Source organism: Garra rufa, chromosome 7 (genome assembly GCF_049309525.1).
Source record: "Garra rufa chromosome 7, GarRuf1.0, whole genome shotgun sequence".
NCBI lineage: Eukaryota > Metazoa > Chordata > Actinopteri > Cypriniformes > Cyprinidae > Garra > Garra rufa.
Window position 1 is genome coordinate 36,280,893 of NC_133367.1, and position 26,264 is coordinate 36,307,156.

At 30.9% G+C, this 26,264-nt stretch overlaps 1 protein-coding gene across 1 annotated transcript in view; it reads right to left on the reverse strand.

The window, feature by feature from the left end:
* rbm20 (RNA binding motif protein 20) overlaps positions 1-26,264 on the reverse strand; it is an 86,141-nt gene that overhangs the window by 35,155 nt on the left and 24,722 nt on the right. Inside the window, exons 2-3 of the mRNA XM_073843703.1 lie at positions 9,401-9,557; positions 9,339-9,354 (exon numbers count right to left, since the gene is read on the reverse strand). Of these exons, the coding sequence (XP_073699804.1) occupies positions 9,339-9,354; positions 9,401-9,557 (173 nt within the window). The remainder of the gene's footprint in view (positions 1-9,338; positions 9,355-9,400; positions 9,558-26,264) is intronic.

Below are 26,264 nucleotides of genomic sequence, written 5' to 3' on the forward strand. Positions count from 1 at the left end.
TTTCTGTGGAATGAGGGGCAGTTTAACTGTTCAGGACAAACAAGGGACTCATGAACAATTATCATTAAACAAACAAACAAAACAGCTGTGGATCATTAAGGTAACAAAGTATTAAGAATCAAGTGTGTGTGTGTGTAAACTTTGAACAGACTCATTTTTATAAATTCAACTATTATTTTCTCTTGTTAACTATATGTAAATGTCTTTTATAAGAAATATCTTATTCAGGTCAGTACTAAATAAACAATAGCATGCATTTTGCATTTATTTTAGAAAAATAATGAACATTTTGCAGATTCAGCGAGGTGTATGTAAACCTTCGGCCTCAACAGGTACTAGACATCAACAAGTGACTATCCAAACAATTCTTCTAATGTTAGTGTATGGTTCCCATTTGATTCAGATTAAGAAAACTAGAAAATGTTCAAGCAATTGGTTAATATTTCTATTTAAAAAAAAAAAACTAAGTGGCTATTAAAAAGAATCTCAAAGTTCAAAGAATTTGCCCAGAACGTTACAGGAACAAAAACGCTTACTTGGGTCACTACATCAGTAGTGGTGCCGAAATGGGTTTTGTCCAATTCATAAAGATTCTTCCTGGCCAGACATGAGTACAGAAACTTTGGACTCCCTGTCCCTGCGTGAGTGGACTGATTAATGCGCTCACATGCTCGCTAAAATTAGCAAGCACTACTATCAATCAAAATATCTGTGCAAGCCTGATACCACTCTCGCTGAGCACACACCCTCCAAGCCAAGAGCTGACATAAGTGGCAAAGCCCCACGGGAAAGTTGTAATAGTGGTGAAAGAGGGAACAACAATGTTTCTCAAAGGTATAGATGACTTTGTAGACCTTTAACCTTGTGAGGTAGTTTCCAGGTGTTTCGAATGCAAACCAAGGTTGTGCATGAGCAGTCAAGAAACAGCTGGAACAAGGGGAGGCCCTCAGATCCTTTCAGATGTGAATTTGTGCAACTGAATCTTTTGGTGGGATTAGCACCTCTCCAGAGCAGTGCTAGAGTCATTTAAGATTATGACACGGTCTTACAGGAGCCTTTCCAGATCGTAAAGTTCACACATCAGTGCCGGATCAAAAGAAGTTATCCCTTCTTTCTTTAGATGAGAAGATAATGAGAAAAGCCTTTTTGTCTGTTCATTACACAAATGTCCCAGTACCCAGGGGTAATTTACCTCTCCACATCTTGTTAAAAGATCCCACTCGAGGATTGATGAATGCAATGCTGTCGCATTTACAGGTGAGAAAACGTCACAGTACAAAGCACATGATATTACAATAATAATGCCTTCCATTGTCGCTCAGCCTGCAATAGTGTAATGGAATAGGGCTAATGACGTATTATGTCTGTGTGGATATGGGCAGCATTAGTGCTGGAACATACCCCTGGTTGAATGTGTAAGAACAAACCAAAATATCTATACCCATAGCACATGGCTACATCAGTATTTAAAGCATTAGTCTAATGAATATAGAGTTGCAGCGAGAAACGGGCGACCAGACCACCTCTGTTTCAAGCACTCCTGATATTTATGCAGGGATACAGTGACTCTCATCTGTCAATGACATTACACAGCAGGAGCCAAGCAAGGCTAACCAACTGCTAGAGTGCATACACGGTTATTGCTAATATAATAAGCTGAAAATATGTGGGGTGGGACTTGATTTTATCCTTGAGGAATTGATTGGGTTGGAAGACGTTTAAGATGGAAGTTTAAAGAGAATTTCATTATCATGCACAATGTGACCAAGACTGTGAAATTAAGGTTTTTGTGGATTTTTCTCCACTAACAGTGAAATTTGTTAAATAAAATGAGTTCGTTTAACTCAGCGGTTCTCAATTCCAGTCCTCGCGCCCCCCTCTCTGCATATTTTGCATGTCTCTCTTAGTTAACACACCCGATTCAGATAACCAGCTCATTAGAAGTGAGTCTGTTTACTATACTTCGAAACATTCATTCACATATTTGCACTACACCACCGCATGCAGCGTCTTCACACACAGATGAAACTTACTAGAGAAGTGTGACATAAGTGCAGCTGTAAATAAATGCATTTTAAATTTATTGTTTAATTATTTATGGCGGATAGGGAGAGGACTGGAATTGAGAACCGCTGGTTTAACTCAAAATTTTTTTTTAATTATTTAAACTCAATATATATTTGTGATGTAAACTCGGAAGCTAATTTGGTTAAGCAGAACTCAATTTAAATAAGTTACTAGAAATTAATTGATTCTATTATTGCCATAGTCAATGGCTGATCACAAAATATTTAAAAGCTTCGATGTAGTTTCGATACAGCTTCGAAGAACTCTACACGATCACAGCTGGGGAATAAGAGTCTTATCTTGCAAAACAAAACATTGTCATTTCCTAAAAAAAATGCACTAATTGCACTAGCTCGACTTCACGCATTATATTATGGTTAATTCTTCGTCTGTGTACAACGGTTCAATAAAAAACGCTAAGCTGAAAATGGCCCAACATCGTAGTTTTACCTTTTTTAAAAAAAGGCGTTTGACTTTCTTTGCACGTTCGCTTTTTAAACACTGGGTTGGTACTTCCGCCTACATTAAGCGTTTCAACATGATTACTTTATGCGTGAAGTCCACTATACGGAAAAATAATGCATGGTTAGTTCTTCGTTTGTGTACTTCGATTCAAAAAGGTAGGGTAGGGCGAAAAACTCCATCTCATTTTCACAGTGAACTTCAAAATCACTCGACATCGGGGGGGGTTTTTTACCGTTTTTTTGTAAAGGGTGTTTGACTTTCTTTGCACATCTGCTTTGTATACACTGGGTCAGTACTTACACCTATGTCTTGCGTTCCAACACGATTAAGTCCAGCTAGTGCAAGATAAGCATTTGTGGTTAAAAAGTATACAAATTATTATTATTATTTTTTTTTTTAGAAAATGACAGATTGCTTTACTAGATATAGATAAGACCCTTATTCCTTGGCTGATTCCCATTGAAGCCCACTGTATGAATAAGTAACACACGGTTAGTTTTAGTCTCTGTACTTTGGTTCAAAAAGATAGAAAATGTAAGAAAATGTATAAATGTTTTGCTAGATTAGACCCTTATTCTTCAGCTGATTCTCACTGAAGTCCACTAAATGGAAAAGTAACACATGGTTCTTCGTCTGTGTCCTCAGGTTCAAAAATGCGAATTTTCTCTGCCAACTTTAGAATCATCCGACAACATTGTTTTACCTTGTTTTGTAAAGGCCGTTTGACTTTCTTTGCACATTTGCTTTGTAAACACTGGGTTGGTACTTCCACCTACGTCACGAGTGACCTTTCTAACGTGACTGCATAAAGCATTAGGTCAAGATAGTGCAAGGCAAGCATTTGTGGTTAAAAAGTATATACATTTTAAATTTTTTCAGAAAATGGCCAATCGTTTCACTAGATAGGACCATTATTCCTCATTTAGGATCGAGCTCTTAGAAACTGCATTGAAACTGAAATTTGGACCTTCAACCTGTTTGATCCCATTAAAGTCCAATATATTAAAAAATCATGGAATGTTTTCCTCAAATACCTTCATTTCTTTTCACTTGAAGAAAGAAAGACATGAACATCTTGAATGACATGGGGTGCGTAAATGATCAGGAAATTATCAGCATGTTAGCAAGTAGGGTTTCTTATGCTCTGGGAAGCACTTTATATCTTCGTGGAAATTAAACAATGTACATCCAGTTTTATTTTATTGTTATAAGCAGTACCAGCAGTATAAGGACAGTAAACAGGTACTTAAACGTGGGATTATATTACCACGTTACTAGACGTGTACAACCTGGCATGTGAAACGGCATGCGAAAATGTAATGGAAATCTTGGGCCAAGACACAACATACATAAATTAGATTTTACGGTACAACTGGCTGTTGAGACCCAACAGCTGGTCAACTCCAGCATACCACGACTATGAGTGCAGAAACGCAGCCAATGATGGATTTCAAAAGTCTAGCTTTATGGCTGGCATGCTATAAAATGATCTTACACGTCATAAGTAAACGTGAACGCGACGACTGACTCTCTTAGGATTGAGTTTCGAAAACATTGTAACGTTAGTAGAACGTAAGTAGTGCTGAACAGATTTGTTCGACAGATTCGTTTTTCTTCCTCTAAATAAATGTGACCCTGGACCACAAAACCAGTCATAAGGTTAAATTTGACAACATCATATGAAAGCTCAATAAATAAGCTTTCTATTGATGTATGGTTTGTTAGGATAGGACAATATTTGGCCGAGATACATCTATTTGAATATCTGAAATCTGAGGGTGCAAAAAAATCAAAATACTGAGAAAATCACCTTTAAAGTTGTCCAAATTAGGTTCTTAACGATGCATTTTACTAATCAAAAATTACATTTTGATATATTTACAGTAGGAATTTTACAAAAAATCTCCATGGAACATGATCTTTACTTAATTTCCTAATGATTTTTGGCATAAAAGAAAAATCAAAAATTTTGACCCATACAATGTATTTTTGGCTATTGCTACAAATATACCCCAGCGACTTAAGACTGGTTTTGTGGTCCAAGGTCACAAATTTGAGTGTGGTTAGTATATTGTAGCATTGCTTTTTTGTCAGAAATGCATCAAAATGTTTGATTATCATTGGCAAAAATGCATAAACATTTCTGTCTGCAATTTCGTTTTGTTAAAGAGGACTGTATGACATTACAGTGGTGTCGTCCTAACTTCATGACTCAAAAGCCCAAAATACACCAGTGACATACAACACAGCACGCTCAGCTACCGCCGCAAACCAATACGGCCAACACAGCTGCCCGCTCGCTTCTGCACTCGACTCGTCTCACATAAGCAGAGGATTCAGGAGTCAAATGCCCTCCACCAATTAATACAAGCCCGTCTTAGGACAGGAAATCTGCGGAGCATAATTATACTCCATTGTGCGTGTACAATGTCTTTGCACCAATCAGGGCCGTGGGAAGGAACAATCTGTGGGATGCTTGGTCTATCTCTAGATAATCCCGGGATAAATTGGCAAGAGTACAGAGGTCGTGCCCCGCCGACCTCAACTCTGTCCCGAAAGCAACTGTTCCAGTTTATAAGAGCTGCACTTTTATTGGCTGGAAATGCATGACATCATGGCACAGATAGAGGACGGTGCCTGCGATGCCTCCTGATATTATAAAACAGCAATTCAATACGTGCTAACAAAAATGTTTTGTCATGGGACAATATTTGGCCGAGATACAACTATTTGAAAATCTGGAATCCGAGGATGTAAAAAAAATCCAAACGAATGAGTCTAAATGAAGTTCTTAGCAATGCAGAAATTAAGTTTTGATATATTTATGGTAGGAAATTCACAAAATATGTTCATGGAACATGATCTTCATTTAATATCCTAATGATTTTTGACATACAAGAAAAATCGATCATTTTGACCCATACAATGTATTTTTGGGCTATTGCTACAAATATAACTGTGCCACTTAAGACTGGTTTTGTGGTCCAGGGTCACTTTTGTTTTCCTTTTTGAAAGAAATTAATATGGTAATATATATACATATATATTTAAGTTCTTTTCTGTGTGTACATACTATGTACTTAGTAGCAATTACAATAGCTTTGTAATAACATGGTAATAAGCCTGAAATCTAACCTTAACCATAAGTTTACCTTGACCAAGAAAGTACTGAGTAGTACAAGTACACTGTACATACTAAAATAAAGTGTAACCGTTAATACTTTTATTCTGCAATGATCCACTGAAAAATGTTTTAAAAGATTTACTATTTTGAGTAAGTTGTTAGTTTGAACTTTCTATTCATTAAAGAATCCAGAAAAAAAAATCTGTTTCCAACAACAACAACAACAAAAAAGTAGGCAGCACAACTGTTTTTAACCTAAATAATGTTTTTCAAAAAGTTTATTGAACAGCAAATCAGCATATTCAAATGATTTCTGAAGGATCATGTGACACTGAAGACTTGGATCATAGAAATAAATTACGTTTTTAATTTTTAAAATATTCACATAGAAAGAATAATAATATTTCACAATTTTACTTATTTTTACTCTATTGTTCAAACAAATGCAGCCTTTTTGAACACAAGAGATGAGACTTCTTTCAAAAACAACAATAGTCTTTAGCCTCAGCCTACAAAAACATTTGAATCTATTACAATATTACAAAACAGCATTTAACAGAGAATTGAGAAAATCCACAAAGTGGATACATTTAATACATTTAACAACGTCTACATAATTCAAAATGGGTTTAGTTTTTGTTTTATGTTCTCTTGTCTGTATTTACTGTAATGTTTGCTTTGTTTATTGCAGGTTCATGTGTTAAATGTTGTGGCATGTGTGACTATGTTCTGCTGCTGTAAAGCATTACATAGTCAATAAATCAAAATGCTCTCAATTTCATGTGGCAACTTTACACTAACATTGATTTGTTTTTGTTTTTTTGTTTTTTTTTTACAATTTCCTCTTTTAATCTACTTCATCCTGGAATTAAACGGCACGTAACCATGTTATTGTTATTCAATATTCATTAAAAGTTAAATGGACCTAATTAAAATTGTCTGTAGAAACCAAAAATCTGAAGTTTAAAATGTTTCAAGACATCCATATTACAAAAAAAATATCACAAAATACAACAAAGCTCCCAAACACATAGCTAATAAACATTACGACAAGGAAATGAGAGGCCGAATATCCCAACAAATCTTAACAAACGTGTAACGGTGAGCATATATGAGCATATTCAATTACCGCTCACAGGGGCATCTGGTGTCTGAAATGTAAGAAGGTTTTCGTTTCACACTGGCTTTAAATGCAAGCACACTATTGAGCTTAAAGTGTAAACGTACAAATGAAATAATCTGCAAATGCAGAGTATTCTAACTATATGATCTGAATTCACTATAGTTTTATCGAAGAACAAGAATCTATCTATAATCATATATAAAATGTATTTCAAATGCTTTACAAAATATCAAACAAATTCACAAATTTAATTCATTTTATTATAGTAATTTTTTGATTAACCAACCAAAAAAGTATTTTAGGAATTTAAGAATTTGAACTAACTTTCAAGTTTTATTTAAGTTGAGCTTACAGAAAAACAAACAAGTAAACAAAAACTATTATACTTTTTGTAAGTAACTAAAAGTAACAGTTTTTTACTTTATAGAAAACAGATTTGCAGTAATAAACAGAAAAACAACAGTATTTATGTTGTAAGATTCATAAATTATCAAACAAATGTAATTTTATTCATTTTATTTAGCTTAAACCTTTGATTAACCAACCAAAATAGTATTATAAGAATATATGTATTTGAACTAATTTTCTAGTTACATTTCAGTCGAGCGTACAGAAAAACAAACAAGCAAACAATTATATTTTTGTAAGTGTAACAAAAAAGGATACAACTTTTCAACTTTATACACTACAGATTTGCAGTAATAAACAAAAAACAACAGTATTTATGTTGTAAAATTAATAAACGATCAAACAAATGTTATATTAATAATTTCATTTAGCTAATACCTTTTTGATTAACCGACCAAGAAATTATTATAAGAATAGAAGTATTTGAACTAATTTTCTAGTTACATTTTAGTCAAGCTTGCTGAAAAACAAACAAGCAAACAAAAACTATTATATTTTTGTAAGTGTAACTAATAAAGTAACACTTTTTTTACTTCATACAATACAGATTTGCAGTAATAAACAGAAAAACAACAACAGTATTTATATCGTAAAATTAATAAATGATCAAACAAATGCATTTTATTAATTGTATTTAGCTAATACCTTTTTGATTAACTGACCAAAAAAGTATTATAAGAAAAATATCTTATTTCAAACAGAAAAAATGATTATTTTTCTTACACCATTGGCAGGTTATTTTGCTTGTTTCAACTTTGACTAATTTTACCCGTCTAGAAAATCCTTATTGATTTAAGAATTTGTAGATATTTTGGCTGGAAACAAGACAAGAAATCTAAGTAACAAAAGCATTTTTGCAGTGAATTTGAACCAATTTTCTAGTTACATTTTAGTCAAGCTTGGAGAAAAACAAACAAGCAAACAAAAACTATTATATTTGTGTAAGTGCAACTAATAAAGTAACACTTTTTTTACTTCATACAATACAGATTTGCAGTAATAAACAGAAAAACAACAGTATTTATGTTTGAAATTCATACATGATCAAATAAATTTAATTGTATTAGATTTATTTAGCTAATACCTTTTGATTAACCAACCAAAAAAGTATTATAAGAATTTGCAGAGAAACAAACAAGCAAACAAAAACTATTATATTTTTTGTAAGTGTAACTAAAAGTAACATTTATTTTATCTTATACGATACAGATTTGCCGTAATAAACAGAAAAAGCAACAGTATTTATGTTGTAAAATTCATAAATTATCAATCAAACTTAATTGTATTAATTTTATTTAGCTAATACCTTTTTGATTAACCAACCAAAAAAGTATTATAAGAATATAAGAACATAAAATATATATATATAAAATAATAATATAAGATTCCTTCCTTTACAAGCATTCAACTTATTGTAACTTATAGTATTATTAATTGTAATAATAAACTAATAAAAAATTATAATAATAATATTATAATATCATACACTATACATTTGCTGAAAAAAGTCATTTTTGAAAAAAATTCTAAAAAACATGACTGATACTATTATTTTATTTTACAATGTAAAAAGTGAAAATATTTAATTATTGTATTAAATACCTATTTCAGTCTGGTCTAGTTCTTCTTCTTATTACAATTTAATACAGAAACGGTTTTCACTCAGAAATCGCTGGTAAATTGAACAAACAATTAAAAAGAAACAGAAAATATGTCATTGAAATAAATGACATTTTGAAATTTGTAAGTAGAAAAACGTAAAACATACTCCAATGATCTCGGTTTTACTCAAATTTGTGAGATCTTTGATTTACAGTGTACTTAAGTTGATTCAGTTACATTGAACAAGATTTTGCCTTCAAAAAATAAACTTCAACTTAGATGTTTCGCACAAACTACAACTAACGCAAAAGAAAAAAAAAACCCTGCAACAACCTCCAAAACTGTTCAATTTCCAAAGAACCACTTCGTCATCGTATCTATCGATATCGACCCTGCTCCTGAAACGCCACACCAACAAACATCTCACAAAGCTTTTTTTCTCCACACACTTTAACACTACAACCGCAGGCCGCTCAGAGAGGAAATATTAAATTAGCCCCTTGAGATGTGTGACAAACAGATTTAAAAGAGCGTTAAATCAAAAGAAACCTGGCAGCCACAATTTCTGGCAGAACACACAGTCAACACATCAGCAGGCCGCTGGCTCTTACCTCGCACAGTTTCTTCACTTAAGCCTGCGGGTTTCTCTCTGTTTATATCAGCCTCTGCTCGGATCCGGCAGGGCTTTGCGTTCACTAGCCGCCCGTACTTCCCTTTGCCATGAATGCGTGCTTGCTTTTCGCAGGCTGATTTGGCCTGGAATAGCGGCTGGGGGTGATGAAGTATCACATGTGCTTCGCAAAGTGTGTGAAGGGAAAACAGGGAGGGCGATGTTACGTGAACTAACACTTTATGGATGAAACCATTCCCAAATGGGATGTGCCTCCTCATCCCATGCATCCAATATAGATTCTACACGCATATGTATTTAGCAGATCAACTTGGACATGTGCAACAGAGTTTCTAATTACATTTGAGCAAACAAGCAAACAAAAAAACAATTATATTTTTGCAGGTATAACCAAAAGTAACTTCTTTTTACTTTATGCAATACAGATTTGCAGTAATAAACAGAAAAAGAACAGTATTTATGTTGTAAAATTCACAAATTATGAAACAAATATATTTTTGTGTATAAATTTATCGATTCAGTGTAATAACTGTGTAATAATGTAGTCATGTTGCTTTAATCATGTTAAAATTAAATCATTTTTGTAAAACAGCTAATTTCTTAGTATATATAGACAACTGATTGTCAAAGTTGTAAATGAAACAAAGATTATATTTACTAATTTAGTTTTTCTACTTCTTTCTTTGAAATTGTTTCACTTAAACTTGTAGATTGTCTGCAAAAAAACATTTATTTTTTATCTTTAATCTATATAGAAAAGATATATTTTTTTATAAAATTGTTTCTACACCAATTTTTTTTTGCATAAACTACAGTGCAGATCTATATTTATTTACTACACATGTAAACAAAACTATCATACAATAACTATTTTTTACTAAATAATTAAAAAAATTAGGTCTAGATTGGAACTATTTCATTTAAACTTGCAGATTGTCTGCAATAAAATATTTATTACATCTTTAATGTATATAGAAAAGATGTTTTTATCAAATTGTTTCTACACCAATTTTTGTTGCATTAACTACAGTGCAGTTATATTTATTTACCACATATGAGAAAAAAATCATACAATAACTATTTTTATTGAATAATTTTAAAATTAGGTTTAGACTTTAACTATTTCACTTGAACTTGCAGATTGTCTGCAATAAAATATTTATTACATCTTTAATATATAGAAAAGATATATTTTTATCAAACTGTTTCTACACCAATTTGTCACATAAACTACACTCAGTTTTATATTTATTTACTACATATGTAAACAAAAATATTGTACAATAACAATTTTTACCTAAATAATAAAAAAATTTGGTCTAGATTGGAACATTTCATTTAAACTTGCAGATTATCTGTAATAAAACATTTATTTTGATCTTTAATGCATATAGAAAAGATATATTTTTATAAATACTTTCTACACAAATGTTTGTCGCATAAACTACAGTGCGGTTTTATATTTGTTTACTACATATGTAAACAAAAATATTGTACAATAACTTTTTTTACTAAATAATTTAAAAATGAGGTCTAGATTTGAAGTATTTCATTGAAACTTGCAGATTGTCTGTAATAAACATTTATTTTATCTTTAATGTATTTCAAAAAGATCAAATTGTTTCTACACCAACTTTTGTAATTATAATTCAGTGTAATAACTGTGTAATAATGTAGTCATGTTGCTTTAATTGTTAATATTAAATAATTTTTGTAAAACAGCTGATTTTTTGTATATATAGCCAACTGATTGTCAAAGTTGTAAACGAAACAAAGATAATATTTACTATTTTAGTTTTTCTACCTCGAAATTTCATGTTTAATACAACTTTTTCCTTTTTTTTTCTCAAATTGATGAGAAAATTGTTTTTACACAGATTTTTGTCGCATAAACTACAGTGCAGTTCTATATTTATTTACTACATATGTGAACAAAACTATCGTACTTTATACAATAACTATTTTTTACTAAATAATTTTGAAATTAGGTCTAGATTTTAACTACTTCATTTAAACTTGCAGATTGTCTGCAAAAAACATTTATTTTTATCTTTAATGTATTTCAAAAAGATATATTTTTAGCAAATTGTTTCTACACCATCTTTTGTAATTACAATTCAGTGTAATTACACTGTAATAACTGTAGTCATGTTGCTTTAATTGTTCAAATGAATGAAATTTTGTAAAACAGCTAGATATATATAAAAGATATGTTTTTATCAAATAGTTTTACACCAATTTTTGTAGCATTAACTACAGTGCAGTTATATTTACTACATTTAAGAAAAAATATCGTACAATAACTGAATAATTAACTATTTTTTCTGAATAATTAAAAAATGAGGTCTATATTTTAGCTATTTCATTTAAAATTGTTACTATTTAATTTAAAAAAATAAAAATATGCAAACAAAAATATTGTATTATAACTTTACTTTACTAAATAATTTAAAAATTAGGTCTAGATTTTAACGATTTCATTTAAAATTGCGGATTTTCTGTAATAAAACATTTATTTTTATCTTTAATGTATATAGAAAAGATATGTTTTTATCAAATAGTTTTACACCAATTTTTGTAGCATAAACTACAGTGCAGTTATATATACTACAAATACCGTACAATAACTGAATAACTAACTATTTTTTACTGAATAATTAAAAATTGAGGTCTATTTTTCAACCATTTCATTTAAACTTGTAACTATTTAATTTAAACAAAAATATGCAAACAAAAATATTGTATTATAACTATTTTTTACTAAATAATTTTAAAAATAGGTCTAGATTTGAACAATTTCATTTAAAATTGCGGATTTTCTGTAATAAAACATTTATTTTATCTTTAATGTTTATAGAAAAAAATATGTTTTTATCAAATTGTTTCTACATCAAATTTTTTTTGCATAAACTACAGTGCAGTTCTATATTTATTTACTACAAATGTAAAAAAGATATCGTACAATAACTATTTTTTACTGAATAATTAAAAAATTAGGTCTAGATTTTAAAGATTTAATTTAAAATTGTGGATTTTCTGTAATAAAACATTTATTTTATCTTTAATGTTTATAGAAAAGATATGTTTTTATCAAATTGTTTCTATATATTTTTTGCATAAACTACAGTGCAGTTCTATATTTATTTACTACAAATGTAAAAAAAGATATCGTACAATAACTATTTTTTACTAAATAATTAAAAAAATAGGTCTAGATTTGAACATTTCATTTAAACTTGCAGATGGTCTTTAATAAAACATTTATTTTTTATCTTTAATGTATATAGAAAAGATATATTTATCAAATAGTTTTACACCAATTTTTGCAGCATAAACTACAGTGCAGTTATATTTACCACATTTGAGAAAAAATATTGTACAATAACTGAATAACTATTTTTTACTGAATAATTAAAAAATGAGGTCTATATTTGAACTATTTATTTTAAACAAAAATATGCAAACAAAAATATTGTATTATAACTTTTTTTTACAAAATAATTTAAAAATTAGGTCTAGATTTTAAAGATTTAATTTAAAATTGTGGATTTTCTGTAATAAAACATTTACTTTATCTTTAATGTTTATAGAAAAAATATGTTTTTATCAAATTTTTTCTACATCAATTTTATTTGCATAAACTACAGTGCAGTTCTATATTTATTTACTACAAATGTAAAAAAATATATCGTACAATAACTATTTTTTACTGAATAATTAAAAAAATAGGTCTAGATTGGAACATTTCATTTAAACTTGCAGATTGTCTGTAATAAAACATTTATTTTTATCTTTAATGTATATAGAAAAGATACATTATTAAAAATCATTGAGGTTGATTCAGTCAAATTAAAAAAATATTACATTTAATTAAAATGTGCCAAAATGTGCCAAAATCCAACACTCTGACCAAAACTATAAGGATAATTTAATTTATATAAAAATTAATAACCTACTTTAAATTTAACCACATGAAACACATTTTTAAATTTAACTAATTGGTAAAACTTTACAATAACGTTCATTAGTTAGCACTTATTAGTTAACATGAACTAGGAATGAACAATACTTCTACAGGATTTATTAATCTTAGATAATGTTAATTTTAACACTTACTAACGCATTATTGAAATTAAAAGTTGTATGCACTGCGTACTAACAAGAACAAACAACGAACAACTGTATTTTAATTAACTTACATGAACAAAGATTAATAAATAGTGTAATAAATATATTGTTCATTGTAAAGTGTCACCAATGAATTAAATTAAATATAACAATTTGATTAAAAGGTTATTTTAATTTAAAAAAGGACAAAAAAAGTAAGCCACACAAATGTAAGTATAAATCAAAATATAACACGCATGTTCAAAATACGCATGCAGGACCTTTAAAACAAATAAAAGTGAAATCTAAGTGAAACACGAGCCATCCAAATCTAGACAAAAATGTTCTGCGGGAGTCACATACCAGTTTGTAGGATAATGTTAGAGTATTAAATCGTGAACGTGATCCTTGTTTGACAGCATTCTGTCTTTGCCAAGACGCCCACCTGGCTCTGAACTTCATATGTCGAGTTTCTCTCTGTCCTAGTTTTCACATTTTTAATTAGCAACATCAGTGCGCTGGAATGACAGATGAGTGCTATCACCTGCTTATCATGATAAACTGAAGCGCTGACAGCGTCTGGGATAAAACGCAACACCCTGACAGATCTACTGCAACTATTGGGAATATTAACACACAACCGAAAGCCATTATGAACCGCAAACACGTCCACAAGCTTCAGCTGGAAATATCAGACAAAATGGTTACACTTTATTTTGATAGTACACTTTAACCATTCTACTAAAGTAACTTTGCATCTAGATGTCAACTAATTCTTGTTCATTTGCAACTACATGTCTACTAACTCTCAGAGTCTCAGGTTAGGTTTAGGGTTAGTAGAATAAGCTGACATACTGATTTATAGTCAATATGTTGTGGACCCACAAGTGTTAGAAGATATTAAGCAGACAGTCTACTAATACTCTAATCACTGCTAGTTGACATTGTTGCAAACTTAGTAAGTACTAGTTAGTAAGTAACTTTGCAACTTAAAGTTAGTAGGATATCTAAAGTGGACTATCAAAATAAAGTGTTACTGATGGAATCTGAAAATAAATACCACAATCTCACAATAATCAACATAATGTATCATTTGCTTGATTGTGTTTGTTGCAAAACAAAACATTTTTGCTAAATTGCAACTTAGATTCTTCTGTAAATAAAAAGTGTTGTTGCACCATGGGCCTTAAAACGGACATTATTCAAGATTTTATTTACTATTTTAGTTTTTCTATTTTGAAATTTCATGTTCAATACGACTTTTTTTCTTAAATTGTTGTGAAAATTGTTTTTACACTATTTTTTGTCGCATAAACTACAGTGCAGTTTTATAGTTATTTACTACACATGTAAACAAAACTATCGTACTTTATACAATAACTACTTTTACTAAATAATTAACAAATTTGGTTTAGTTTTGAACTATTTCATTTAAACTTGCAGATTGTCTGCAATAAACATTTTATCTTTAATGTATTTCAAAAAGATCAAATTGTTTCCACACCAATTTTTGTAATTATAATTCAGTGTAATAACTGTGTAATAATGTAGTCATGTTGCTTTAATTGTTAATATTAAATAATTTTTGTAAAACAGCTGATTTGTTTGTATATATAGCCAACTTATTGTCAAAGTTGTAACTAAAACAAAGAGTTTTTCTATGAAATTTATGTTTAATACAACTTCATTCTTTGAAATTGTGAAAATTGTTTTTACACCAATTTTTGTCGCATAAACTACAGTGCAGTTTTATATTTATTTACTACATGTGAACAAAACTATTGTACTTTGTACAATAACCTAATTCAAAAATTAGGTTTAGATTTGAACTTGAATTGCACTTAAACTTTATTTTATCTTTGATGTATTTCGAAAAGATATATTTTTATCAAATTGTTTCTACACCAATTTTTGTAATTACAATTCAGTGTAATAACTGTGTAATAATGTAGTCATGTTGCTTTAATATTAAATATTTTTTGTAAAACAGCAACTTGTTTAACATATAAAGCCAACTGATTGTCAAAGTTATATGTCAAAGATTATATTTACTATTTTAGTTCTTCTACTTTGAAATTTCATGTTTAATACAACTTCTTTCTTTGGAATTGTTGTGAAAATTGTTTTTACACCAATTTTTGTCACATTAACTACAGTGTATTTCTATATTTATTTACTACATATGTAAACAAAACTATCATACTTTGTACACAACTAATTTTTACAAAATCATTTAAAAATTAGGTCTAGATTTTAACTCTTTCATTTAAACTTGCAGGTTGTCTGTAATAAACATTTATTTTTATCTTTAATGTATATAGAAAAGATATATTTTTATAAACTTGTTTATTTACTACATATGTAAACAAAAATATTGTACAATAACTGTTTTTTACTAAATAATTTTAAAATTAGGTCTAGATTTTACCTAGATTTTACCGATTTCATTTAATACTAACAGTAAGTAACTTTGCAACTACATGTCAACTAGCAGGCATTAGAGTATTAGTGAACATCATATTTAATTTTAAGCTTGAATTTCCTATTAAAAAAGGAAAACAAATTGTAACAGAAATTGAAGTTTCATTTTATATAGATGATTACATGGTAACACCTTACAATAAGGTTCATTCATTAACATTAGTTAACATAAACTAAGAATCAGTGTTGGGGGTAATGCATTACAAGTAACGCAAGTTACGTAATAATATTACGTTTTACAAGTAACTAGTAAAGTAACGCATTACGTTTTAGTTGACAAGAAAATATCTGAATTACTTTTTCAAATAAGTAACGCCAGTTACTTTTCCCCCTCATTTATTGATTAAAAGCTCTTCTGTCCGCATGTTGAGAGAAATTGTAAGATGTTACTTTAGTTCTAGAATAAATGCGAACATGCATTAATTCATCTCACTCACTAAAAAACAGATACAGTATTCTTCAAAATGAATAAAAACTATGAAATTCAATGCAAACCTGCAATTTTTAAATGTTAAATAATACAAATGTCCTTTATGTATTTAATCCCATTTTATTAACCAATGTCTTTGCTGCCGACCTTCGATGATCCAATTCATCAATACTAATAAGCGAAAATTACTCAAGATAATCTAACGTTTGTTTTCCCTTTTTTTTATTGCTGAAGAGTTTACATTTTTTCTTTTGCGGTCTACTGTACAGACGTGAATTTACTTTTCTCTAAGCCTGAGGCTTTTGGTGTGAAAAGACTTTTACATTTGCCAAACATAGAACTTTTTATATTAAAAACAAACAAGCAAGCCCTGCCCAGATTTAAAAACTAATGCAAAAGAAACGTAACGCATTACTTTTCATAAAAAGTAACTAAGTAACGTAATAAGTTACTTTTTTAGGGAGTGACTCAATATTGTAATGCATTACTTCACTGTAAAAAAGCCAACTTTCAAAAAGGCCTCCTAATAAACATAAAACAGTCAGTTAAACCGTGATATTTTCATTGGAAGTGTTCATGCATTATACTAAGTTGACTCAACAAATTCGTCCCTTAAATGTTATGAACATGCAATATTTTGTTGATCTAAGACGTTTAAGTTTTCATTGAATCTAACGTTTCTTGTTAACGCGTGCCATGTTGAGGGAGCATACCCTCCTTGACTCACCACTGAGAATCCCTAGGTGAATCCCTAGGTGACTTAACCTGTCATCAGACATTGTTGTCCCAAGGTGGGTTTTAATAAGTTTAGAAGCTTCTCTCGCAAGTTGCATTGCTCACTGGTGTAACAAGAGAAATTGTACAAAGTCGAAATAACATCGTAAATTAAATATAATAACTTACATACAGGGCATGAAATTAACTTTTTACTTGGTAGCACTGGTGCTCCCAACTTCAAAACGTTAGGAGGACCATAAAAAAATTTAGGAGCACCCAATTTCTTTTTCAGTAATGCACTGATATTGATTCTTCATTTTGATTGCTGATGTTTTACAAGTAAATGGGCTGATTCTGAAAGCCTTTCTTATGTATTTATTTTACGCCTTAAGCAAGGGACAAGAATGAATGAAAATATGAGTACATGAAAAAGATGTTTATTTTCTCTATTATAGGTACAGTCATTTAAATTAGAGGCAACCACTGCATTTTTACAAAATATATTATAAATAACAAAAAATGAACGACACAGTTTCGTTCTTAGTCGTTTAGACAATAAATGCAGCCATAATCAAAGTAGGCTACCCTTTCAATATTCAAAGTGCAAATAGAGACCGAATCTTTCAAACATGATACAGAGCTATAGACAACTACACAACTTATTATAGCCCACCACATACTAATATTTAATAACAGCTTCGATATTTTATGTAGCCTAATTTTCGCGCATTGAGGAGTCGCTCTCTAAATGTGGGCTATTAAAATTGCTTTTGCGTGCGCGGGTTTTACTTTTGGTTTCATTTTAACGATCAAGCGAAACTCGGCGGTGCTGAGCGTGCATTCTACAATACAAGAGATTACTTTAACAAAAGTGGGAGGACACAAACGGGATTTTGAAAAACGTGTCCCCAGTGAAAATTACGCCCCTGCGTGAGTGCAACTCTGCCGCTGAGTTATCATCAAAATGCTCCCAAATATAATTTGAGGTCACGCAGATTAAATTTTGGGAGCATATGCGACAAAAACGGTCGAAATTTCGAGCCCTGTACATACATGGTATGTGCATGTAATACTAGCACAGATGAAGTATCGCGTTAACCGTCCAAAGTGCGAATTCATCTCTCTAATCTCATTAAGTTAGCTGATGTTGTCGGTGCCTCGTTCACTTACACAACGGATAATAAACGTTACTCGGCAAACAAACCTTATAACAATCTATAAAACGTATTTAAAATATTATGTTTTATTATTCATTTTACCTTGAAACCATGTTCATGTCTTTGGCTCGTCTTGATTTGAAAATGGCTTACGCAGCGTTGCCGGCAAAATTCTAAAACTTCTTTAGACAAATTCTAGAGCCATGATGTCAATAAGCATCAGTTACTGCCAGCAGCAAATAGAATTTTGGGGTGGCACCCGGGGTGGCCAATCGGATGTCAGGGGTGTCCAGTGCCACCCCTAACACCCCTCTGGCTCCGCCACTGCTGGTAAGTAGTTACCTGTTTTTTTTATTGAATCGTCTGTATTTTATTTGCCATGTATAATCAACGTTGTGCTATTTTCAAACTGACGGCCTAATCTGTTTGTGTTGCTTTTCAAAGCCGATGTGAAGGAGTGCTGTCGTGCCTGAACAAAATTCTGAACTTTAAAATCACTGGTATGTACATATAATTTTTTTTATAATCGACTGTGTTTTATTTGTCATGTAATATGGGTTTACAAAATGTAGATATCTTCCTGCAATTACTTTAAAAGTACAAGAACGTTGTGAGAGAGATTACCAGTGGTACAGCTAGGAAAAGTTATTTTATTTTGGATGCTTCATATAGACCTTTTTCCTGAGTAAACGATGAGCGCCACCATTACGAATTCTAACGTCAGATTGAATGCTTTTCTGTTCCGGTCTCCATAGGAACCCATTCAAATAGCGTCCATCTGTTTTTAATGTAGCTAACGTCCGCTGCTTCGTGTCATCTACACACTCATTAAAGTGAGGCACTGACAAATGACGGTCATTGCGACATTGCCAAGTGATGGCGCTATGGAGCCATGTGCTTTTTAAAAACATTTTAATAGGTTTAAAATTAGATTATTAGCTCGGAATATACCCTAATTCGACTAGAAACAATGCAGACCGGAAATGCAAAGCATTCTTTCAGTTAAGAGTCAGACTTACTTCCGCGTTCAGGAAAAACGTCTATATAAAGAGTTGAGATGTGGTTGTCTATGGGGGAAAAAATGAGTATTTTTTTTTTTTAAATAAACAGTTAAAATAAGGGGGAAAATTGCATAAGGTATTAGTTTTGCTCATACCTCTTAACAGCTCCCAATAAACTGTATTCAGACTTTGATCTACAGGCATATAATTAGCTAGCTGAAATATTTTAGGGAGAAATTGATGAAAAATGTCGACTGAAAAAAGTAAAATATTAAACAGGTGGAAATACAATGCAAACATTGTAAATTTTCACATTCTGCCACAGAGGTCCTGGTGAAGCATTACAGGCTTCGCACTGACGTGGTCATAAAGGCCTTGCCTATATTCAGATTGTGTCTGCTCATTCAGGACACAAGGTGCATTAAAATCACATGTGTCACGCTGCCACACCAGCAGAACTATTAGGCAAGTTAGCCTATCATTTAAATGTGGTTTTGTGGAATCATGATGATTTTACATCTTTTTGATGCCACTGAATAGAAAAGAGCAATCTTTACACTTCTTTGGTGTTCCATAAAAGAGGGCAAGCCATATGGGTTTGGAATGGCATGGGGGAGAGCAAAAGATGACAGAATTTTTTGGTGTTCTGTACCTTTAACTCCTAAAGCAGTTCAGCAGTTAAGGACAAAACATCTGGAGAGTTTATAAACAAAATATGTTGGTTTGTTTTTTCCCTTTTGGGTGAGTGACATTACCACACATCGGAAAAAAACTGCTCTTGAGGGATTGCCACTTTTCCTGCGGTAGAATCCAGCAAGTTTGCTCAATATGTGCCTGGTAAATTATCATTTTCATACTCCATTTCCAAATTCATTTGTAAACTATGTATATTTTACATGTATCCCGTTTATTTACACAACAACAACAACAACAATAATAATAATAAAAATTATTATTATTATTATTATATGTAAATTTACACTTCCAATAATACCATCTCCCATCCATTTTTTTCTCCCAGGATACAGATCCTTTGAGCTGGAGCACCAAAGGTGTAAATATTGGAATCCTTTCTGTGGTAGAAGATGATGTTGCCACAGTCACATCGCTTCCAACTGTAATCAACATGGCCATAATCTTGGAGGCCATTGTGCTTGAAGACATAAAAGATGCCTCTTATATGCACTTAACATGGAATATCCGAAAGAGCTGAAGTATTGGTTCGAGGTCATCCAGAAAGTGGATCTAGGTGGTACCTGCTTATCAAGAATACAGTCATTGAAATCCAAACTTTGCTAAATGGATGAAGCCACTTGAATGACATTCTTTCATTGGCTTTTTTTTTAATACTAATTAAGTTAATGGCTACAAAAAGCGCCTACTGTTTTCATTCAGTGTGCTAATTAATGCCAAGTATTTTTATTTATTTATTTTTTATTTTTTTGTTGTTGTTTCAGCCTTTAATTTTTGGGTGAACTTTTCCTTCAAGGTAATGTTCTTTCATTATTTACTCACTCTCATTTTTCTACTTTCAATTGATTGGTTACCAGCATTCTTTACAATATCTTTATATCAAAAGAAGAAAGAAACTCAGGTTTAGAACAACTCTGTTGTAAACTGGAGTAAATGATGAAAGAACTTTAATTTTTGGGTGAGCAATCTCTTCAGGCTGGAGTTTCTCCTAGAGTGTCTTTTTTTCTTCCTGGACAAAGTAATTGTATTTTATTTCTGTGTAGACATTGGTACATCCAAAATGTTTAAATAAATAAATAAAAAACATTATTTGACCCTTGTTATGTTCTCTTCTTTATTAAGACTATGTAAATAATGAATCAGTGTAGGCCTATAGATAACAGGCCTTTTGGGTTGAGTAAACAAAAAAGATTTAGTTATTTAATTCATTAGGTGAACATGACTATTTGTGTCAACTTGTAACCTTAATGTAATCTTTTAAGTTGGGTGGACTTCGGTCCCTGTTTGTAGAGTTTACTCAAAGAAGCGCTTGCGATAGGTTGCCTTATAATTTTAAGTTGACTCAACTTTTTTTTTTTTTTACAGTGTTTTAAAAGTAATTTTCCCCAACACTGCTAAGAATGAACAGCATTTATTAATTTTAGTTAATGTTAATTTCAGCATTACTCGTGGTAAGTCATTATTAATATCACAAGTTGTGTTTGTTAACAGTTAATGCACTGTGAACTAACATGAACTAACAATGAATGCCTGTATTTGTATTAACTAACATTAACAAAGATGAATAAATACTGTGATAAAGGTATTGTTCACAATGTTAACAAATGACACCTTATTTTTCTTCCAGAAATCTGTTTGTTTACTATCAGTGGAAATATTGTAATGATATTAACTTCATTATGATGTTTTTTTTTAAGGTGAGACACTGCAGGTGAATAGGGTAAACAAAAAAATAACTAATAGTTATCACCTTACTTACCCAGTTAATTGATTACATTGATAATTGCAAACATTTTTTTTGCAAACATCCAGACATTACAAGTTTTCTAAAGTGTTAGGTTTAAATATGCAAATGAGCATTATTTAATGAAATATGCACTAATTTGCATACATTTCTAGTACAAAAATGTATACACTGGATGAAGTCAGTTTTAAAATTCTTGTTGAATTTTTTTTTACATATAAAAGTCACAAGTTTTTACAGAGGGGATTTTGGGTATCTCCATAATTCAGAAAATACAGAACAGAAAACACTATATTTTCACAATTTTGAGGGGAATAAAATGTTGTATGTAATAAAGTAAATTATATATGAACAAATCCCTCTGTAAAAACCTTCAGGATATAGACAGGAATCAAAATGTAAAGTTTGGTTTGTGCAAGTGCTACTGAAGTGGAGATTTATGGCTCAGTGTAGGAGGAAAAAACTCATTCTGAGAAAACGGGATTTAAAAATATGAACTGTAATTGAAATGTATGTTGGATGTTTTCTTTCCACTAGTAAGAAAAAAACATTTTATGAAAAACCAAAAAGCCCAAATTTGACAGATGCCTGAAAAAAAACAGTGTTTTTGCCTGCAGTGTCTCCCCTTAATCTGAAAATGCTATATATATATTTTTAAAAACAGTATGATTAAAAAAAATAAATAAAAATCATTTAAAATCTAGTTTCTACATTTCAAATTTGAATTCATTCCGTACCTCAATTTAAATTAAATTCAAACTGTAGCAGAATTTAAATTTAAATTTTTTTCCATTCTAAATGCATTTGTCAATAGTGCACAACTCTGGTTGATGTAAAGCACTCTATGAAGATACTCCGGGCACAATTACACGAATAATAAATGAATAGTAAAACAGAGCGACTTAATCTGAAAGGAAAACCAATGAAACTTGAAACCCAACAGGTTCAAATGAAATACGCTGACCTCAAACAGATGCAGTCACCAAACCCTAAAGCCGAGCTGCGTTGAGTCGCTGAATACCAGCGCTGAAAGAGAGTCTAATTTACACAAAATAATTACATTATCTCACTTTATCTATAAAGTTTTATGCCAAAAGTACAAATAAACACTGTTTTTCTCTAAAAGCCGTTTTGTTGGTTTCAAAAGCCTAATTAAAACCCAAATCCTCAATTCTGTTGCAATTGCTGTCGTTTTATACTGTTTTATGTTTAAAAGTTTGGAGATAATTATAAACACAAATGGATTAGCATAACAAACGCAATTATGTAACGTTTATTGCTGACTGTTTGTTAGTTATTACATAAACATATCTTCCTAGTAATGTTTAATGTAGCCATTAAGTTTGTAACTTGTGACCTTGTTGTTTCAAAAATATTTAGATTATCCGGCAACCGTTTATTTCTTAATTAAGTATAATTATAGGCGTTAGTTTTGTACTGCAGACTCGCGGTCTGCCACAAACAGGCCTTTGTACACAAGCGGCCCAGCATCCAATTCCCAGCGAGGTGCCAATGTGACAGATTTACAGTCAGCCATCTGTTGGCATTCGGAGCGGACGACACAACAACCAGCATTTCAGATTCTTTCCCCTTTTTTAGCCACATGGGGCCACAGGACTCTCAGTCAAAGCCTTGTGACAGGTATAACATGACTACTGTAAAACTACACCTTGACTTCCATGCCAAAACAAAGCAGAGGAAAACCAGCCACACTTGTTGATCGGAGAACTTAAACTGTATTTAAAGCGGGTAAAGAAATAAATTAAGTAATACAAAAGTGATTAAGTAAGAAAAAGGAAAACAAAATTTAAATTAAAATTAAACAATAACAAACCATTGTAACATTAATAATACTAATGAAAACTATATATACACTACCATCAAAAGTTTTTGAACAGTAAGATTTGAATTTTTTTTAAAGAAGTTTCTTTTGCTCACCAAGCCTGCATATATTTGATCCAAAATACAGCAAAAGCAGTAATATTATGAAATATTTTTATGATTTTAAATAACGGCTTTCTATTTGAATATATTTTAAAATGTAATTTATTTCCTGTGATTAAAGCTAAATTTTCAGCACCGTTACTCCAGTCTTTAGTGTCACATGATCTCTTTGAAATCATTCTAATATGCTGATTTGCTGCTCAAAAAGAAAAAAAAAAATACTATTATCAATATTTAAAACAGTTGGAGTAATTTTTTTTTTCAGGATTCTTTGATGAATAGAAAGATCCAAAGATCAGCATTTATCTGAAATAAAAAGCTTTCGTAATATTATACACTATGCTATTCAAAACCTTGGAGTAATTATAGAAATTAAGAATTTAATACTTTTATTTTGCAAGGATGCTTTAAACTGATCAAAAGCGATGATAAAGACATTTATAACGTTACACTGATTTCTATTTCAGGCGAATGCTGTTCTTCTGAACTTTGTATATTTATTAAAGAAACCTGGAAAAAAAAAATCTATATCTCATAATAGTAACAAATGTTTTTTTGAGCAGCAAATCAGAAAATTAGAGTGATTTCTGAAGGATCGTGTGATGAGCAATGATGCTAAAAATTCAGCTTTGCATCACAGGAATAAATTATATTTTAAAGTATATTCAAATAGAAAACCATTATTTTAAACTGCATTAATAGTTCACAATATTACAGTTTTTTCTGTATTTTTAATCAAATAAACGCAGCTTTGAAGAGCAGAAAAGTCTCCTTTAAAAACATTAAAAATCTTACTGATCCCAAACTTTTGGGTGGTAGTGTATATAAATAAAAAATATATATAAATAATATATATATATATATGTCGTTTCAAGTGACTGATTTCATTCTTTGCCAATAGCAGATAAAAGAGCAAATCCACTAGATGGTGCTGACAGATTTCTGACTGTCACCAAAGCATCCCAGACATTAATTGCGTCCTACGATCCGCATGCGGCCTAATGAGGGCAGTGTGTACTGGAAGATAAATCTGCTGCTTCAGAAAATCTCAGTGTCCACACAGAGTTAACCGAGAAATCTCACACCCCAAATCACTCTCAGCTTAGCTTCCTTCTCAAAATGTAAGTGTAAACACTTTACTATAAGGTTCATTGGTTAAGATAAACTAATAATGAACAATCTTTCTACAGCATTTATTAATCTTAGTTAAATTCAGCATTTACGAATGCATTATTAAAATCACAAGTTGTGTTTGTTAAGATTAGTTAATGCACTGTGAACTAACATGAACTAACAACGAACGACTGTATTTTTAATAACATTAACAAAGATTAATAAATAGTGTAATAAATGTTTTGTTCATTGTTCGTTTATGTTAGTTAATACATTAATGTTAACATATGAAACCTCATTGTAAAAGAAAAAAAAAAAACTAATTTCATGTAAGTTTAGTATTGCTTATAAACTATTTAAGCTTTTATTTTTAGATTTTCATTTGACATTAAGTTTTAGTCATTTTTAAAACAGGTGTAGGATTTACACAATGTCTACTCTGAAATGAAAGAGGAAAGAAAAGGCAAGTAACACATGCGACCCTGAACCGCAAACCCAGTCATAAGGGTCAAATGTTTAGTAATATTAAAGCTGAATCAATAAGCTTTCAATTCATATATAGTTTGTTAGGATATGATAATATTTAGCAGAGATACAACTATTTGAAAATCTAGAATCTGAGGGTACAAAAAAAAATCTAAATACTGAGAAAATCGCCTTTAAAGTTTCCAAATGACTTCTTGGCAATGCATATTACCAATCAAAAATGAAGTTTTGATATATTTATGATAGAAAATTTACAAAATATCTTCATGGAACATGATCTTTATGATTTTTGACAAAAGAAACATCGATAATTTTGACCCATACAATGTATTTTTGGCAATGCTAATTTCAGTTTACTTTTAAGGTTTTCATCTAATATCTTTTTTCTATTTCAGTTAACAAAAATGTTTTTTAAAAGTTTTAGATAATAACTATGATGTAGCACGAGTATATTTTGCAGTAAAAGTTGTGCTTCGTTTAAAGCCACCGCTCGAGTGATCAGTGTTTCTTCTATTTAAATAAGAATATATGTACAAATATATATATATATATATATATATATATATATATATATATATATATATATATATATATATATATATATTAGTGGTGGGCCGTTATCGGCGTTAACGTGCTGCGTTAACGTGAGACTCATATCGCGCGATAAAAAAAATATCGCCGTTAATCTATTCTCAAAGTTGGGTTGGGAGCTGGGTCTAAACTACGTAAGCTGTGATGACCTTCACCTTGATAGTTTAGCGCGGATGACGTATATCTAGTTGAATTGCAATGTAGGGGGCGAGAACGAGTCTTCAACTTCTGTGAAATTACCACATCAAATGAGACGCGCAGACATGGATGCAGTTATGAAGCCGCTTCAGGGCAGGTGCGTGCGTTGCTAGACCCTTTTTACTGGGGCACGTGCCCCAGTGAAAATCTGCTGTGCCCCAGTAAAATCTCAAGTTTGAGTT